The sequence below is a fragment of the Plasmodium gallinaceum genome (assembly GCF_900005855.1).
Source record: "Plasmodium gallinaceum strain 8A genome assembly, contig: PGAL8A_v1_76, whole genome shotgun sequence".
Taxonomy (NCBI): domain Eukaryota; phylum Apicomplexa; class Aconoidasida; order Haemosporida; family Plasmodiidae; genus Plasmodium; species Plasmodium gallinaceum.
In genome coordinates this window covers 572,937-593,638 of record NW_021628238.1, presented here as the reverse complement: position 1 = coordinate 593,638, position 20,702 = coordinate 572,937, and the positions used below count along the sequence as shown (strand labels likewise).

The following is a 20,702-nucleotide window of genomic DNA, read 5'->3' as shown; positions in this document are numbered from 1 at the left end:
TTTACTAATTTTACACTCAGAAAGAATAAAAAAAAAAAAAGTAACATTAACTTTTTTGAATATGAAAAATTAAAAGTTTTCTTACATTTTAATGTATTTATTTTTTTTTTTGTATAACAAAAATCATCCAAACTAAATATTATTTTGTGCATTATTAAAATACATGTAGCAAATTTGTATAATATTTAAAAATTTTTTAAAAATTACTTTTTATGTTTATTTTTTCCATTTCTATATAATAATGTAATTGTTCATTTTTATATAATTTTGATGTATAATTGAAATGAAAACATTATTGCTAAAAATATAATTTTTTTCACTGCTTAAATAAAATATATCATAAAGAAGAATTCATTTTAAAAAGAAATTACATAAATAAATATCCTTTTTTGCATTATTTTTTTATAAAAGTAATTTATTTTCACATAATATATTGTTACAATACTTATAAATTATTTTTGATATATTAAATCTCTTTGTAAAATTGTGCTCATAATATGTTTTATTATATAGAAAATATTTCATTATTATTAATTATTTTATCTTTTACATATAATTATTTTAAATTTACATTCGATAAAGTTGCACATTTACTGTGAAATTATTCCAAATTATTATTAAATTTTTTTTTTTTTTTTTTTTTTTTTATAGTTGTGATGCTTTGATATATTTGAATTTATATTATTAATTACACTGTAATTACTTTTCTGAGATGTTTTAAAAATATATTGTTATTTTTATACATATTAAATTTATTGTAAACAGAAAAATTAATAGAATAAAATATAATGGAGAGAGGAATAAAGAGATATATCGTATTTTTTTTTTTTTTGGTATCATCAATATTGAAATGTAAATCAAAAAAGAAAAGTGGTTCATTAAATTTTATTTCATTAAAAAACCTTTCCAATGGAATGAAAATAAAAAATAAACATTTAAAAGAAACTAATAGAATACATATAGTAGCAGAAGAAAATTCAGTTATATTGAATGACCAAAATTATATGAATGAAATAAAAAATGTAAAAGTAAAAAGAAATGTAAGTGAAGCATTGCATATGGCAGTATATGAAGAAATGAAAAAAGACAAAAATGTTTATGTGTTAGGAGAAGATGTAGGTTTATATGGAGGTTCATATAAGGTAACAAAAAATTTAGCTCATTTTTTTGGTTTTGCAAGAGTATTAGACACACCAATATGTGAAAATGCTTTTATGGGATTAGGTATAGGATCTGCTATTAATGGTTTAAGACCAATAATTGAAGGAATGAATTTATCTTTTCTAATTTTAGCTTTTAATCAAATTTCAAATAATGCATGCATGATGAGATATATGTGCGATGGACAATTTAATATTCCCATAGTTATAAGAGGACCAGGAGGAGTTGGAAAGCAGTTAGGTCCAGAACATTCTCAAAGAATTGAATCATATTTGATGAGTATTCCTGGAATAAAAATAGTTTCATGTTCAACTCCTTATAATGCTAGAGGATTATTAAAATCGGCTATTAGGGATAATAATCCTGTTTTATTTCTAGAACATGTTTTATTATATAATTTAGAAGAAGAAATTCCACTTTTACCATATACACTACCTATTGACAAAGCAGAAGTTGTAAAAAGTGGAACTGATTTAACAATATTATGTTATGGTATTACAAGACATATAGCCATGGAAGCTGCAAAAGAATTAAATAAAATTAACATTGACGTAGAAATTATAGATTTAATTTCTTTAAAACCATTTGATATGGAAACTATTGGTTACTCATTGAAAAAAACTCAAAAATGTTTAATTTTAGATGAGTCAGCAGGATTTGGAGGTATTGGTGCGGAATTATACACTCAAATAGTAGAAAAGTTTTCTCCATATTTAAAAAGAGTACCATCTCGTTTATGTACAAAAGATATACCCATTGCTTATTCAGATAAATATGAAGATGCTTGCATAATTAAAAAAGAAGATGTAGTTTATATGTCTACATATTTGCATTCTTCATAAAAAGAGAAAAAATATAACTACTATATAGATACTATCATAAACATATATATATATATACTAACAAAATTTACAGGAGTTATTTATATTACTATATATATATATATGTTTGTATATTTATAAGGATAATATGTTCAACATATATGTACTATTTAATAAAAGGAATAATTTAATTATGCAGAGAAATATAGTTAAGGAATAAGATAAAGAATAAAAACAATAAACACATGTTATAAGAAAATCAAAAATATAAATAAATATATAAATTTAAGTAATATTAAATTATATATCAGTTATGAAAATATATACAAATTCATTTGATTGTTACTTTGTATATATTACAACACATTTTTAATATTTTACAATTAATAATAATTTCCTGCATTTATAAAAAAAAGATATATATGCATCTTTCCTTTTAATTTTTATTAATAATTGTAATATATACAAAATAAATAAAATAATAATTTAAGGATATATTCAAAAAAAATAAAATTAAACTTTTACTGAAATTTTTATCTTTAGTAATTTTTTTTTATATATCTATATATATTTATAATGTTTTATGATAAAAATTATTTTAAATATATATGAAAATAGATAAATATTTATATTTTTTTGTTAATTTTACTTAAAAACGTTGATTTTTTTTTTTTTTAATTTTTTTATTAGTGGAAAGAGAAATTCTCTTTTTATTCATAATTATTAAGTTTTCCTTCTTTTTATAAATTATATCCTATGTTTTATCAAATTTATTTTATTTTTTTTTACTTTAATTAAATTGGCATATTATATATCTTTTAAAAAGAAAAATATTTATTCTAACAATATAATATATGTAATCATTATTACCATTTTATTAATAGACATATATTTTTTAATATTTTTAAAAAAAAAGAAAAAAAAAAGCTACACATTAATTATGTTACACATATTAAAATAAATTTTATAAAATCATATTATAAAAGCCAACTATTATGGAAAATATTCTAAAATTTAAAGTTAGTGTTATTATAATTAGAAAAAAAAATAAATAACATAAATTCTATAAGAGTTGCAAAATGTCTTAATGCTTTACCGAATAAAAAATTTAATATGATAAGATGTTCTCTTAAAAGCATAAAAATACTATTGTATATTTAAGGAAGTTTTTACATTTTACAAATAAAATCTTTTCATAAATTAATAAAACAAAAAAAAAAAAAAAGAAAAAGAAATAATTATATAAAGTAAAATAAAATAGGGTTATTCAAAATTATAAATATTAAATAAATTAAAAAAATTTTATCATAAAACAAAAAAAAAAAAAAAATAAAATAAAAATAAAAAATAAAAACATTTTAACATTTAAATGAATATATAGTTTTTATATAATATTTTTCAAATTAGAATTTAATTTAAAATTTTATAATTTTTAAAAAAAAACTATTTTCGAATAAATAAATGTAATTATTTTTAAAAATATAAACAGATGTCAAGAAAAAAAAATTGTATAAATAATTAATATTGAATTAATTTCAAATGTAATACATATTTAAATAAAATAAATTTTAACTTAATTCCTTATAATATAAAATAATATGAGTTAATAAATTTTATTTATACTTTATGATTTATTATTTACACTAATGATTTATAATTAAAATTAAGCTATTCTTTATATATCTCTAAAGATATATTACTTTTTTTGTGGAACAAATAATTTTTTTTGTTTGGTTATAAAAATATTTTCATGTTTACTGTATCTATATTTCAATCCATCACCACTTATTATCCATCAAATTTAAAAACAATATATAATTAAACATATTCCTATTTTATATTTAAAATTTTTTTTAATATGTATCATTATGCGTAGCATATAAAAAAATCTTCATAAATTTTATTACATTAATTTATTTTGATTATCCATGTTATAGTAGTTGTAAGAACAGTTCATGTTTTCAACATATACGTTATTATTTCTGTCTAATTATGATATATATAAAGTGTTATCTATATGATAATTAAAGGGAATACTACTAAAATTATATAATGGTATTGTTTTATATTTATTATGTAAATCAATTTTTTTGTATACCATATTATATGGAATTCCAATTGTGATACATGATAAAAAATATTTCCTATTGTATTCAAAGGGATTTAAAATCAAAATGGGTTTATTATAATCTAAAGATATTTCATTTTTTTCTGCTTCAGTGATATCAGAAACATCTGTGCTAGCTATATATAAAGGTAATATATGCAAAGTGCTATTATCATAAAGTAATGAAAAATATAAGACATCTCCCCTATATCTAAAAATATATAACACACAACACCACATAACTAATTCAAGGGTATATTCAACTAATGTTAAATTGCCTGACAAGGATTTAAATAACATACTCAATATATGCAATATTATTTCAAAACAAAAAAAAATAACAACAACAGTTAAATAGGCTTTATACATATTAAGCTTAACATTAATTGATTCTTCCCAAGCATGAATTCTAGCATCTCTTACAAACGATAATTTTAATTTTAAAAACTTAATAATTGATAAAATATTAATAACTAATATAAGTAATAAAGTAATATATAAACATATTAAAATGGAATTATTACTGTTTAAATCTACTTGATTAATCGATGTTAATATATAAATAGAGCTAATAATTAAAGTTATACCTATACTTTCCTTTTTATCAAAATTTCCTCTAGTTATCATATAACCCTTACTAATTAAGAGTAAGTTTCCATGAAATATTGTACTAAACATAGTATTTAAAGCCATATATCCCATTAAAGTATATTCAACACAATTACTATTAACATATGGGCACTGCATACAAAATGTTAATAGAAGTATATAAAAGGATAATCGAATCAATGAAGGTGATATTAGCAATCTATGCAATGGATTCAGCATCTGTCTCCACATTTTCTGAACTAATATTATATAAACAATATTTATTATTAGCCATGCTGGTATAAAAAATATTATTAATGCCCATTTTATTTTTTTATATTTATTACAATTATATATTTCAGGTGACATATGATCAATATATATTGAAATTTTTATTCCTTCCTTTAAGTATTTTTTCATATTTCTTATTAAACTTTTATTATGAACCGAAAAAACAGGAAACAATAGTTTTTTATTTATATATATATCATCAAAAAATCCTAAATTTTTATTTATTTCATATTTATAATAATTTTTACTGTAATTAATGTAACTATAATAATAGTAATTGCCATTATAACATTTATCATTATTACAATTAAAATTATTATAATTATTATTATTACTAATATTGTTACTATTAAAATTATTATTATAATTTGTATTATATTTATTGCAATTGCAGCTATTTTCCAAAGAAGTTTTATTATTCACATTGACCTGTTTATCTATAGATGTATATTTGCTATTTTGTTCTTCATTTATGTATTTATGATTTAATAAATTTTTATATATATTTATTCTACGAAATATGTAAAAGTAAAAATAATAAAAACCTTTCACATAATTCAAATATATGTCACTATGCAAATTATCCCACATTTTTTTACTTTTTATATTGACATGTTTGTAAGTATTATAATAAATTTGATAATTATATTTATTGCCCTCTTCTTTTTTAGTTCTTTTCTCTTTTTCATAACTTGAACAATTTTTCTTTTCATTATTTATAGAAAATACTGTTTCTCTCTCATGTTTACTGTTTAACTGATTATTTGTATGAAAATTTTTTATTTTATTAACATTTGGAAAATATTTATTTTTTTTAAATATTTTTTCATTTTTATATTTACAAGATTGAAAAAAAATGTCTTTAAGTTTATCTATATAATAATCATTATTATTATTATAACATATTTCCTGATTTTTATCATATATATAAGAATTTTGTAAAATATTCTCATCTTTTCTCATATATTTATCCTCTTTATAATATTCATCATTTTCATATATTTTTTTATCATTAATAATATAATCAGAATTATTAATTAAATGTGAATTACAATCCTGAAAAATTAATGCAAGATCTTGTTCCTTAATATCAAAAGAAAAAATTAACGATATTTCTTCTTTTTTACAACAATCAAATACCCATATTGTCTTTTTATTTACAAAAGTATGCGAATTTTCATAAAAGCTTTCTTTCTTTCTTTTTTCATCGATAAAAATTTTACTATTTTTTTCTCTGTGATAAATTTTCATAAATAATGAAAATATAGATTTGCTTACTAAAAGAGAATATTTCTTCTCATCTTTTTCTATAGGACAAATAATAAATTCAAGCGATAATATTTTATATTTTGCACATTTGTTAATAATATTTGTGAAAATCATATTATTCCCTAAATTTTTGTTTATACATAAAGTGCATTTTTGATCATAAAATATATTATTTCTTGTTTTACTTTTTATAAATTCTTCATTTCTTTCATTTTTATGATTATCTATTATTCCTTCCTTTTTTTTCTTTTTTCTTTTCTTGTTTTTCGAATGATATATGTGTTTTTTTTCCTCATTACTGTTATATAAATTATTACTTAAGTTATTATAAGATTCTTTTTTTAACTCGTTTGATTTTCCTTTACATTTCAATAAATAGATTTTGTACTCATAATATTCATTAAATCTTCTCCTTGACAAATTTTTATCAAAAATACTTTTGAGGTACCTCTGTATTTTATGTGTAGATATTTCGTAAATTAAAATAAAGCTATTTAATTCACCACTAAAATTGTTTTTTTTCATTTCATTCATTATAATTTTTCCATTTGATAAATATGCACTTTCTATTATGTCATCATTATTAAAAAAATTATTGCATTTATTTCTACTATATTTATTTACGTTTGCAACATCCTCATTTTTTACATTTTTATAAAAAAAATTGAAATTACTGCAATTTGGGGTTTCACTATAATCATTAAAATTAATATTATATTTATTTTTATTATAATTTTTATAATAATTTTTATTATTATTAAAATTATTAAATTTATTCATATTTTCTTTAATTTTAGCAATTATAATATTATATCTATTGTATGTTTCGTTAAAATTTTCTTTCTTATTTTTTTTATTTTTATCATCATTATTATTTAAAAATTTAAAACATTCATTTTTACATTCGACATCTTCAATATATTGAAAATTTGGAGAAAATAGAATATAATTTGGTTCAGTTACTTCAAAAGGAAACACATTAGGAGTCTTTATCCTTGAAGATGAATGAATGAACAGGACAAATATCATATAAAAGTAAGTAAGAAAAATATTTAATATTAAAGCATTCATTTTATTTTGTGTGTTCTTAAAATGTGTAAAATAACAAAAAAATAAAAAGAATGAAGAATTTTTATGTTTTTTTCTTTTTCTTTTTTCTTCTTAACCTTTGATAATTTTTTCATATTTTGTGCAAAAAAAAAAAAAAAAAAAGAAATATATGCATAAAATGAATTTTATAAGAAATTATAAAAATCATTAAAATTATCTCCATAAATATTCAATGTAGATAAATTTGGTGTACATTTTTAATTTTGAATTCCTTAAGTTGAAATAAAAGAAAAACGATAAAGTATATCAAACACGTAGTAAAAAAAATTCATAAAAATATTAAAAATTTTTAAACATTATTATCTCAAGTATATTATAAAAAATTTTTACTTTTTACACTTTGTGTATGTGTAAAAATTTTTTATATACATACAAATAACATCAACTTAAAACTGGAAAATAAATTATATTTTATATTTCTACAAAAAAAAAAAAAAAACAAAAAAAAACATGAACAATTATAAGATTAAAAATTAATTAAAAACTCTACTCATTTTAAGAACTTAAAAAAAATGTGTATTACATATTGATGATAATTTTTTGATTTTTTATCAAGAAAAAAAACTCTCCCAAAAAAAAAAAAAAATGAAACCAAAAAAGAGTTTAAAAACATGTTATATGAATTATTATATATGTTATAGATTCATAATTAGAAATTAAAGCAATGTTAATTAAAATACAATAAATTCATATTAGTATGATAAATTATTAAAAAAAAAAATTTTTATATATTGTAGCATTTTTTCATTAATTAAAGTTAAGTTTTACGATCCCAAAAAAAAAAATAGAAAAAATTTTCAGGATGCGTTATTTTGTTAGTAAAAATTTATAATATATTTATACTATAAAAAAAGGAATAATTTGGACTAACATATTTAACTTTTTAACATAAAAAAAATGTAAATAAAATATAAACCATCAGCTTCAACATTATTTTTTTTTTCCATTATATTTTTAATTTTTCATTTATCTTTGTTCATATTTTTATTTTTTCATAATTTTACCTATTAAATATATTTATTTCTCCAAAAAAAAAAAAAAAAAAATGTACATGAATTTTATTTTTGACCTCAATGCTATAGAGTGAAAAATTTTTTTTTGCATGGTTACAAATAAAAATAATTTTTTTTTAAATATTTTCCTTATTTTTTTTTAATACTCATTTTTTTTTTTTTTTCACATACTTTAATAATAAAAATATACTCATGCAATTTTTAAGTTTTTCTTCAAAATTTTTGATATTTCCAAAAAAAAAATACAATTTAAATATTACAAAAAGGTTCTATAGCTTAACAAATTATAAAGGAAATAAAAATTTTTATTTTAACTTTTTTAATAAAAGTAATATAAAAAAAATTACATTCCCTTTTTACATTAAAACTTTTTGTACACATAAAAATATAAATATAAAAATGGCTAGTACTGTTCCTCAAGTAGTATCCTTAGATCCTATTAATATACCTATAGATTATCATACACCTATTCATGATATTGAGATCCAATTAAAGGATTTAAACGAAAATTTCAATGTAGAAGAAAGTTTAGTAGTATTTTTAGTAAATAGTTCTGGAAAAGACAATGCTTCAGTAAAGATAAATTCAAAAACAAAAGATAATAATATAAGTGAATTTTTAAAACAGGAAAGTGTAGAACGTTTTAATGCAAAATTAGGTACATCAAAAATGTTTTGTATTTTAAATGATAAGAGGGAATATGTTAATATGGCTTTCATTGGATGTGGATCTGTTAATGAATTATCAGAGGCTGATATCAGAAGAATTGTAGCATCATTAGTTCCTATACTTCAAGAATATAAAATTTCAAAAGTATCTTTAATATTTGAAATAAAGCTTCAAGAAAGTTTATTTCGTTTTTTTTTGGAAAATTTATTTTATGAATACATGACTGATGAGAGATTTAAATCAACAGATAAAACTTTGTGCACAGATTATATTAAGTATTTAACATTACATATAGCCAATGCAAAGTCATATAATGAAGAAGTAGAGAAATCACGTATCTATTATTCTGGTACTTATTATGCTTCTCAACTTATAGCAGCACCATCTAATTACTGTAATCCTGTATCACTAGCTAATGCAGCAGTAGAATTAGCAGAAAAGTTAAATTTACAACACAAAATTTTAGGTATAAAGGAAATAGAAGAATTAAAAATGGGAGCATATTTGTCAGTAGGAAAAGGAAGTATGTATCCTAATCGATTTATTCATTTAACCTATAAAGGAAATGGAGAGATTAAAAAAAAAGTTGCTTTAGTAGGTAAAGGTATTACTTTTGATTCTGGAGGATATAATATAAAAGCATCACCAGGATCTATGATAGATTTAATGAAATATGATATGAGTGGTTGTGCGGCAGTTTTAGGTTGTGCCTACTGTATAGGAACTATAAAACCAGAAAATGTGGAAGTTCACTTTATAAGTGCTGTTTGTGAAAATATGGTATCAAAAAATTCTTATAGACCTGGTGATATTATAACAGCTTCAAACGGAAAAACCATAGAAGTAGGAAACACAGATGCAGAAGGTAGATTAACTTTAGCAGATGCATTAGTATATGCAGAAAAGTTAGGAGTTGATTATATTATTGACATAGCTACATTAACAGGTGCAATGCTTTATTCATTAGGTACAAGTTATGCTGGAGTTTTTGGTACTAATGAAGAATTAATTAATAAATTATTAAATTCTTCCAAAACATCTAATGAACCCCTTTGGTGGCTACCTATTATAAATGAATATAGATCTTCTTTAAATTCCAAATATGCTGACCTAAATAATATCTCACAAAGTGTTAAAGCATCTTCTATTGTTGCTTCATTATTTTTGAAAGAATTTGTTCAAAGTACACCTTGGGCACATATTGATATTGCCGGTGTTTCATGGAATTTTAAATGTAGAAAACCAAAAGGTTTTGGTGTACGATTATTAAGCGAATTTATCCTAAACGAAGCAATTTAAAAAAAAGACGAAATGTCCATATATATATATATATACATTAAGTAAATTATATAATATATAAAATATATTGAATAGTTTATATAATTATGATTAATTTAATTTCCTTTTAAGAATAAATTTACCTTGTTTGAGATCATACTTATTTTAACAACTTGCCTTATATTTATCTATAGATTTTATTTTATATATTTTTATTTTTAAAACTTTGTTTTTTATTTAAATATTGTGCAAATGGGTATTTAACAATATAAAATATTAAATAACTGTAGTTCTATTAAACAAAAAAAAAAAAAAAATAATATTAAATGATGATATGATTTCATTCTATATTAAATAAAAAATTTTTATTAAGATAAATATAATTTTAACATATAAAGTATTAATGAACCAATAGTTTAGAAAATGAATAATATATAAAAAAATAATTAATATTCATTTTTTTAACTTTTCTATTATGTTTTTGTTTAATATCACATACACATTAAATATAAATATATTTCATTTAATTACTAACGATTATTTATATATTTTATTTTATTTCATTTTATTTATTTTTTAGTTCTAATATATTTAATTGGTAATTTGAATTCAAAACAAAAAATTAAGGAAAAAATAGAGAGAAATGTATATTAATATAGTACTTAATTGAGGAGAATAAATTTGTGGAAATATTTAAAATATAACTTTTTTTTTTTTTTTTTTTTTTTTAGNTATATTATAGTGTATGTACAAAAAAAAAAAAAAAAATATACATATAAAAATATATTTTTTTTATTTTTACAAAATAATTAATATAGCACTTGTTTTGCACATTTTTCATCTAAAAATGAACTATTAATGTTCTGGAAGAAATAAAAAAATTTCAAATATGAAAACATTTATTTAAAGAATAACATGTTGTATATAATTTTAAAGGTAGACATATTAATCTATATTTATAATTAAAAAATGAGTACTTTCTTTTTTTTTCATTTTTTTTTTTTTTTTTTTTCNGTATATGTAAACATCAATACAACAGTATGTTGCATAATAAAAAATGATTGTTAAATTAGTTTAAAATATTAAAATATTGTAGAGAATTAAAATTTTTTATTATTCTTTTTATATTATTATTATGATTAATTTTTCAAAGAAAAACAGACAAAATTCAACATATGAAAATATTAATAATTTTGATACTATAAGATGCAATTTTGAAAGAAATGATAAAATTTATATAACAAATGAATCATATTTATGTAAAAATAAAATTCAATTAAGAAGAAATCCTAAATATAAAGAACAAGAAAAAATAAGCTTTATAAACAAAGTAAAAAATAATGACGACTGGTTAGAGGATAGTTGTAATAAATGCTTCTTGAAAAGAAAAATAGAAAGAGAAAAAGAAACGAAAAGCATTAATAAAAAATTAAATTTCTTTGATAAAAATATATTATATGAAATAGCTACCAACTTATGGGATGTAATAAATGTTGAAAAAGAAAACTCATTAGATTTATTTAACGATCAAATTTATAGTAATTTGACAAAAGAAGAGAAAAAAAATTTTATAAATTATGTTTTGCCACATTTCATATCATATTCCGAAAGCATTAGTAGTATAAAAAATGGATTTTTTGAAAAGAATATAAATTTAAAGAATAAAACTCATAAAAATTTAAGCGAGTTAAAAAGAATAGCTAATGAAAATAATTTATGTTTATTAATAAATTATGATAAAGAAAATGAGTTAACAGAAGAAAGACAAATGCTTATTACGTCAAAAAAAGTATTTTTTAAAATAATAAGAGAAATTATAATAAATGAAAAATTATTAGATTCGGAAAATAATAATGTTATTTTAAAGTCAATTTTGCAAATATCAGAAAACAAAGAAAAAATTTTAAATACAGAACAAAATTTTTTTTCTAAAGTTTCTAACATAGATAATAACTCAAATTTTCATTTGAAAAAATCAAATGATATAAATAAAATACATTATAGATTAAAAAACAATTATCCAAAAAAAAAAAAAAATAATCTGTTACTTAAGGAAGATTATGATGTTATACAAAATGAAAATGCAATAAATGATATAATTCATAATAGCATAATGGAATTAACAAAAAATCCTAGAACAAAAGACTCAAGTGAAAAGGAAAACAACACAACTTTATTAAAATATAAAAATACAACGAAAAAGATCAAAACATATTCAAAAAAATATAAAAAAAAAGTTCATGATCCATTACGAATTTTAAAAGCATTTTTGGAAAAGGATTCTAATATATTAAATTACAAAGAATTTTTTGATGAATTAAGATCATGCACTTTTCAACCAAATATTAATAAATACATAGAAGAAGAAAAAAATAATTTAAAGTTAAAAGAATTTGAAGTAAAAGAAAAAGATAATGAAGAAGAAGAAATAAATATGCTTTTAAAAAATGATAGTAGCATTATAAATAGTCAACTATATGAATATATATGTAAAACTGTAAATGATCCTTATAATAATATAAAAAACATAAATATTATGGAATACATAAAATCATTTGATATGTATTATAATAATAATATGGTAAAAAAAAAAAAAAATATATATATATATAAAATAAATTTAAATAAGTTAAAAATTATATAAATTTTTTTATATAATTTTTCTTTTTTAATTACAATATATATATGATAATCATTTATGTTCGCATATAAATTTAACTTAAAAAACAAAAACAATTCTATACGTGTATTTTTATTTAATAAATTAACATTTTAAACATGTATAAATATCATCCCTTCCCATGATAATTTGCATCATATTTTAAATTTAAATTATGTAAATAATATTAATAATTTTTTTTTTCAGGATAAAAATACGAAAAATATAATAAAATATTATAATCCTTCACATAGAATAAGTAGGAAAAAATTTCGTACATTTAATAGCTGTAATCCAAATAGCATAAAACTTAAAGAAAAAAAAAAAACAGAAATTGTTAACTGTAAAAATGCATGGGCAAATGGGTTAAGAGGAGGATATAAAAGCAATTACTTTAATTTTTCATTAAATGATCAAAATGAAAAAGAATACGAATTAAAAAAGAAACATCGAATAAATCAAATTGATTGGGGGAAAAGAATTAGATTAAGTGGAAGAAGACTAAAAGCAAAAGTCATACCTAATTTAGATTTAGCACATGAAATTATAGAAAATACCAATACATACACTGAAGAACCTCCTACTATAATAGTAAAGAAAAATTCTTCTGCATATAATTGTAAAAATGAAAAAAATAAACAATCATTAATAAATAAAGAAAAAGGAAGTAATACTAATAATTTCTTAAAAGAAGAAACAGTTTTTAATATTCCAACACCTATAAAAACTTATAAATACAATAGATCATTAATAATTAAAAACGAACTTAATAATTTTAGCAAATTAACTTCTTTTGTTCCACCTAAAGTAATTGCTGTGAAATCAGAAAATATCTTAGAAGATATAAAGCGAGAACTTTTATCATTACCTGAATCAGTTTACTTAATAAATAAATTTAATATTCATAAGTAAAAAAAAAACAAAAAAAAAAAAAAAAAAAAAAAAAATTATATTTTACATTTTTGATTAAAAAAAAAAAAAAAAAGGAAAAATTCATACATGTTTTATTAATTTTTAAAAAAAAAAATTATTTTTTAGAAAATCCTTATTTATTCATATTTCATAATTATATAAAATTTGAAACAATTATAAATTTACATAAGTAAAAGATTTTTAATAAAAATAGAATTTCAAAATAAATAATTGAAAAAATTATATATGAATTAAATTCATTTTAAACTAATTAAAAAAAAAAAAAAAATAAAAAATGTTTATACTTGCATGAAAAATATTGATAATTAAAAATTGTTAAGCGTCATAAAGACGCGACAAAAATTCGTGGTATAATGCATTTATCGTACTTAATACACGGCAATCTTTAGTAAAAGGCGAAAGATTGATTCGTTATGTAATAAGTACACACACCGAAATACAAATAATATTAGTGTTTTTTTATTATTATGTATATTTTTAAATATCAAATTTATACCACTCGAATTTTTTTCATATTTCTCCTCTTTTTTTTGGGGTATGTAGAAAAAAATTTATATTTTTCTGCTTAATTTTAATTTTTTTTCTTATAAATTTTTTTAAAAATATATTTTATTTTTTTTGTTAATGCATTTTTTTGATATTTTATATAAATATTTTTAATCCCTTTTATATCACTTTGCATTTTTTATTTTTTTTTTACTTTTAAATAAATTTTTGGTAAATTATATATACATAAATATATAAATAAAAATTACTTTAAAAATGTAAATAAAAAATATTGAATTTTAAAATATTTTTTTTAATGAACTTTTTCTTATATGATTATCATTTTTCCAAGAAAAAAATATATGTGAGATATATGAGCTTAATTTATAAAATTAAATAAATATCCATCATTAAAAAGCTTATTCGGAAATAATTAAAAAGGAAGGAATTTTATTACTAAAATAAAATACATCGTGAAATTTTAATTTGTTATTTTGAATTATATTTTCTAAAGCTTTAATATTTTCATTATTAATAGTTATTAAAAGTTTTGTTCTTTATTTAAATTTTTTTCTTTTTTTTATATGGTATGCAAATATATTCAAACAGTTGTTTAAAAAAATAACTATTATATGATGTTGCATATTATATGTTATTTTTTGCATATATGATTTCCAAAATTTAATTTGAAAAGTTATTTAAATTTTTAAAAAAATATATAATTTAGTGTATTAATGAAGATTAAAAAAAAAAAAAACCAACGAATAACAAACCATATATAAATAATATATATATATATATATATAAATATATATATATATATTTATATGTATGATAAAGTTATATAACAATGTAAATAACAAAAAAAAAAAAAAAAAAAATCTCCATACTTTAAAAATATTTTCTATTATACAATATTTTAAAAAAAAATTTAATATAAAATTATATAAATAGTAGACCTAAAATATATATGAAAATATTTTCAAATGATAATACTAGAATTTTTTATAAAAAATAATATAAATCCATAACATTGACTTAATGATTTTTAGCGTCATTAAATTTTAACAAAATTTTTAATTCATTTTTTTTTTTTTTATAAAGCACGTATATATATGTACAAATATTTGTTATCTTTTTTTTTTTTTTTTTTTGCGTATATTAAAATATATAAATTTAAAATTAGTAAAATCTATTTACTCCTTTTAGAGGAATATTATTAGCATTTGTAGCACGACCTGAGCTGTAATAAGGATTTCTTCTTTGATGGTTACCCATTGAATAGGAAATTTTTTCTAACTGAGGTGGAACAGGTTGTTCAGATTCTCTTAATATTTTAACTAAATCCCTAGCAAGTCTGTATTTATCTGCTGTTAGAAAAGTATAAGAGGCACCATGTGATCCAGCTCTTCCTGTTCTACCAATTCTATGAACATAATCTTCAATTTGATTAGGAAAATCAAAATTTATAACATATTTTACATTTTTTATATCTAAACCTCTTGATGCTACATCCGTGGCTATTAGTATAGGACTTTTACCTGTTTTAAAATCATTCAAAACCCATCTTCTCTCTTCTTGTTTTTTATCTCCATGTATACATAGTGCAGGCATTCCATCCAGTCTCAATGCTTTTGTGATAAAATCAGCATCTATTAGAAAAAAAAAATACAAAAATATATATATATATATATATATATATATATATATATATATATATATATATATAAAACATTATTATATATCATAGAGAGAAAATAAAAGTATTAACATTAAAATTATTTATTACTTTTTTTAGTTTCCACAAATACTATTATTCTATCGTTATCTTTAAATATTTTGTGCAGTAATGATTTTAAGTTAGCTATTTTTTCATGCTCCTATATTAAAAAAAAAAAATATTTCCATATAAATAAATATATAACTATATAACTATATATTTATATATATACTTATGTAAGTATACAAATACACACAAAAACATTTTTGTATATTTAATAAGGATAACATTCTTGTTTTCGTTTTTATTTTCATTATAAATAAAAACGAAACAATATCATTAACTAACCTCATTGCAAATTTAAAGTGATAGGACTTGAAAAAAAAAATATATGATGTATATTTTTTTTTCTTATTTTTCTTTTTCGACAATCTTGCCACCTTTAATTTTTTAAAAAAATTAAAATAGTTATCCACATGCATATTAAAAACCTCTGTATTATTTAGACAACTTTTTATTTTTATTATTTACATACAATATTATTATATTTTTGTAAATAATAAAACCAAAAATAAAAATAAATTGCAAAAAATAAAAATATATAAGAAATAAAATAAACATACTAACAAAAAATAGTAAATATAAAAAAAGAGGTAGAAAAAATACATGCGGACATTTAAAAGTATCAAGGAAGGGCAAGATTGCCTAAAAAAAATTGAAAAAACTTTTATTAAGAAAAAAGTTATCACTTATAAATTTGCAATGAATTGCTGTCTCCTTATTAAAAGCAATTCAATAATATAGAACACTACATATAATGTAATACACAAGAAATATTAAAATGGAAAATTCACAAAAAAAAAAAAAAAAATAAAATAAAATAAAATAAAATAAAATGTTTCTCTTTCCATATATATATATATTTAAATGAATATTTATAAATATATAATGTAATAAGTCAAAAATGGAAAAGTAATATAAAATGAATATAATAATGAAAACAAAAAAATATCTAATTTATTATTATTTGCACAAAACATTCATCATTTTCTTTATGTAATTTAATTTAGAATACTTAACAAATAATAAAATACAATAAATGTATAAAAAAAATTAATTATATATTTACATAAAAAAATGTGTATTAAATTTAAAAAAAAAAGGGAAGAAATAAACAAATCTAATTATTAATTATGGATTTAAAAAAAAATAATATAAAAAAATATGTATACAATAAATAATTGTAGAAATAAATGAAGTATTAAAAAAATACAAATAAAAATTGAAAAATTTAAATTTGTAACTAAACAAAAGTAAATAAAAAAAAAAAAACAAATTATAAAAATTTACAAAAAAAAAATTGAACATAAAAAAAAAGTAATAATAATAATATAACAAATCTAGGAAAAAAAAAAAAAAAAAAATATAAAACATAATATTTTATAGAAATATTAATTAAAATAAGAAAAAAAAAAATAAACGTATTACCTCTATAAGAAAAATTTCTTGTTTAATACTACGACACGCAGTCAAGGTTAATGAACCAACATTTACATGTATTGGTTGCTGTTTACACAAATCTTTTGCAAGAACTTGAACTTCTTTTGGCCATGTTGCTGACCACATTAATGTTTGTCTATCAGGTCTAATTTGATCAACAATTTTTCTAATTTGTAATTCAAATCCCATATCTAACATTTTATCAGCTTCATCTAATACTAAATAAGTAACTCTCATTAAATTTGTAACATTTTGCTCCAATAAATCAATTAAACGACCTGGACATGCTATTAAAATATGTACTCCTTGTCTTAAAGCATAAATTTGTCCACTTTTGGGGACCCCTCCATATGCACACGTATTTCTTATTTTAGATTCTGTTGAAAATTTGATACATTCTTGACGAATTTGCTCAGCTAATTCTCTAGTTGGTGCCAATACTAAAACAATGGGTCCATCTCCATATTTTAAACTTGGTTGAGCTAAAATATGAACAAATGCAGGTAAAATAAAAGCCAACGTTTTTCCACTTCCTGTTTCCGCTTTACCTATCATATCTTTACCTGATAATGCTATTGGCCACCCTTGTATTTGAATAGGTGTAGGTGCAGTTATGTTATTATTTTTTAAGGCTTTTATAACATAATCTGGAAAACCTATTTTATTTATTGATACAACTGGATTAGGTACATTATCACCTTCTAAAATTGTAATTTTGTGTTTATCTCTTATTTCTTTTACTTCTTTTGTTGTTAATTTAGATATTTCTTCATGTTCCTTATAAAAATTTTTTTCAAATGGAACCAACTTTACATTCTTCCAATCAATCTGCGTTAAGTTTTTACCATAGTTATTTGAATTATTATTATTAGCACCAAAATCATTATAATTTGTTCTATATTGTGGATATGCTTGATAATTTGCTAAATTATTGTAATCAGGATAATTGTTGTATCTATTGTGATAGTTATTATATCCTCTCATGTTCTCAAAATTTGCTTATTAGTATATATTTATATATATTTATGCTTACAAATATATTATTTTTCTCTTATAAAATAAATTATTTTTTTATATATTCTTATTTTACTTTATATTTTTAAAATTTTATTAAGTTATGCATTACTTTTTAAATTCGTGTTTTTTTTTTTTATTTTTCGTTAAATAAATAATATTCTGATATAATAATTATATGTATTTTTTATGTTATAATCACATACTCTTATTTATGCTAATATTTAATTGATATTCGCTTCTTTTTTTTTTTTAAATAATTTATCTAAACTTCTTACACTTTTAAATATTCTTTAATATAGAAATATAATTGCCTTAAAACTTTTTTTCTATATAATATTATTGCTATATAACATTATTTATCTTATTTGTACATTTTTTTTTTTTAATGCAAAATAAGCAAAAAAAAAAATTTCTTTAATTTTTTTAACACGATATGAATTAAATAATTATAACTTATTATTTGTCATTTTTTAAAATATATATATAAATATATATATATATTTGTAATAAATGGAAAATTAAAAAGAAAAATCCCATAAAAAAAAAAAAAACTTTAAATATTTTTAAAAATATATTAAATAATAATTCTTGAATTAATAATAAAATAAATTATATAAGGGTCTTATAAAACAAAAATAAATAAATATTTTAATTTTTTTAATTTAAAATGAGCTGCATAAATTTTTTGGAAAAATAAGTTTTTATAAAAGAAAAAAAAAATTAAATTTAATATAAAAAATTAAAATAAGATAATTTTATATTAATATTTATTTTTCTCCTTTTATTTTTTTAATTTTTTTTTTAGTGTTATGCAAAATAAAAAAAAGAAAATGATAAAAAAAAAAAAAAAAATATATTTAATGGATATAAACATTTCATATTTAAGCACTTAAAAATTAATGCAATTTAAAGCTTTGAAAATATAAAAAAAGAAAAAAGTTAAAATTAAAAAATAAGGAATAAAAAAATGATATATTATGAATTAAAAAGATAACATTTGTTCAATGAATTAGTGAAAATAATAAAATATATATATAAACGTAAGTTTATTGTAACTTGAATTAAAAATTCAAATGGATATATAGGAAATATATTACATAATAATTTATATATCTTATTTAGATATTTTTTGTAAATTATTTTTACCTTCATTCAAAAAAAAAAAAAAAATATATATTTAATTATCTCTAATTAAATATCCAGTTCAAAAATTGAGAACTGACAAATATATGAAAAATTTTTTACTTTTATTTTATAAATAAGGTTGTTTCAATTTAACCTTACAAGAATATATCAAATAGTCTTTTAACTTAAATTATAAAAAATTCTGTTTAAAATATTTTTGTACATTTTTTTTATTTATTAATATTCTCATAACAGTATATTCATTAAAAGAATTTATTTTCATTTTTTAAATGAGATAACTTTTTAAGAAAATATTATTTTATATTATTATCTCAAGCTCTCTCTTAATAATTTTTAGAATTTTTTTTTTTCCCATTTATTATTTATAGTGACATATATTTAACCAAAAAAATAGAAATATTTGATATTTTACAAATTACTTTACAAAAATTCTTTTTTCTTAATGATTAAACGATTATAAAATTTTAAAATATATGAAATTATGTAAAAACTTGGAAAATTTTTTCTTTTTTTTTCAATTTTTTGAATTATCTTAAGTAGGTTTATTCTGAAGTTCTCGTACAAGTTAAACTTCATATTATTAATAAAAGATATTAATGAATTTTATTTAAAAAAAATTATAATTATATAATTTAACATTACTTTAAATATTCATTAAAACTAGTGTTCTATATATAGATCCTGCGGAGATATAAAAAAAAAAATTCAAAAAATATATATAAAATTGAAGTTTTAAAAGTTTTTTTCTTTTTTGTCTTTTGAATAAGGACGCATACTTTTTCTTCTCTTTTTTTATAGTTTTTTTTTTTTTTTTGTCAGTTTATATTTTAATAATTGAATTCTTAAATTGGGTTTCCTATCTTAAGTTGTGTTAATTATTTTTATCTTAATAATATTACAAATTTTTTTTTTTAATGATACTATTAATATAATA

General features: G+C 18.5%; 5 protein-coding genes and 1 non-coding gene across 6 annotated transcripts; 3 read left to right on the top strand and 3 right to left on the bottom strand.

Annotated features, from left to right (window-relative positions):
- Positions 1 to 788: 788 nt before the first annotated feature.
- Positions 789 to 2,003, top strand: PGAL8A_00205600 (pyruvate dehydrogenase E1 component subunit beta, putative; the record flags this gene model as incomplete). Its single annotated transcript, XM_028670752.1, has 1 exon — positions 789 to 2,003. One exon carries the CDS (start codon positions 789 to 791, stop codon positions 2,001 to 2,003), a length of 1,215 nt encoding a protein of 404 aa, XP_028527474.1.
- A 1,969-nt stretch (positions 2,004 to 3,972) lies between these two features.
- On the bottom strand, positions 3,973 to 7,308 carry PGAL8A_00205500 (conserved Plasmodium protein, unknown function; the record flags this gene model as incomplete). Its single annotated transcript, XM_028670751.1, has 1 exon — positions 3,973 to 7,308. The coding sequence occupies one exon, from the start codon at positions 7,306 to 7,308 to the stop codon at positions 3,973 to 3,975; it is 3,336 nt and encodes a 1,111-aa protein (XP_028527473.1).
- Positions 7,309 to 8,552: 1,244 nt separating this feature from the next.
- On the top strand, positions 8,553 to 10,328 carry PGAL8A_00205400 (M17 leucyl aminopeptidase, putative; the record flags this gene model as incomplete). The annotated part of the gene is made up of 1 exon (XM_028670750.1): positions 8,553 to 10,328. The coding sequence occupies one exon, from the start codon at positions 8,553 to 8,555 to the stop codon at positions 10,326 to 10,328; it is 1,776 nt and encodes a 591-aa protein (XP_028527472.1).
- Positions 10,329 to 11,442: 1,114 nt separating this feature from the next.
- PGAL8A_00205300 (conserved Plasmodium protein, unknown function) lies at positions 11,443 to 13,878 on the top strand (the record flags this gene model as incomplete). Its single annotated transcript, XM_028670749.1, has 2 exons — positions 11,443 to 12,888; positions 13,174 to 13,878. 2 exons carry the CDS (start codon positions 11,443 to 11,445, stop codon positions 13,876 to 13,878), a joined length of 2,151 nt encoding a protein of 716 aa, XP_028527471.1.
- A 339-nt stretch (positions 13,879 to 14,217) lies between these two features.
- Positions 14,218 to 14,332, bottom strand: PGAL8A_00205200. Its single transcript, XR_003699202.1, has one exon. It is a non-coding gene; the product is annotated as a U5 spliceosomal RNA (small nuclear RNA).
- Positions 14,333 to 15,567: 1,235 nt separating this feature from the next.
- DDX5 (ATP-dependent RNA helicase DDX5, putative) lies at positions 15,568 to 18,589 on the bottom strand (the record flags this gene model as incomplete). Its single annotated transcript, XM_028670748.1, has 3 exons — positions 15,568 to 16,037; positions 16,175 to 16,265; positions 17,594 to 18,589. 3 exons carry the CDS (start codon positions 18,587 to 18,589, stop codon positions 15,568 to 15,570), a joined length of 1,557 nt encoding a protein of 518 aa, XP_028527470.1.
- Between the last annotated feature and the right edge of the window lie 2,113 nt (positions 18,590 to 20,702).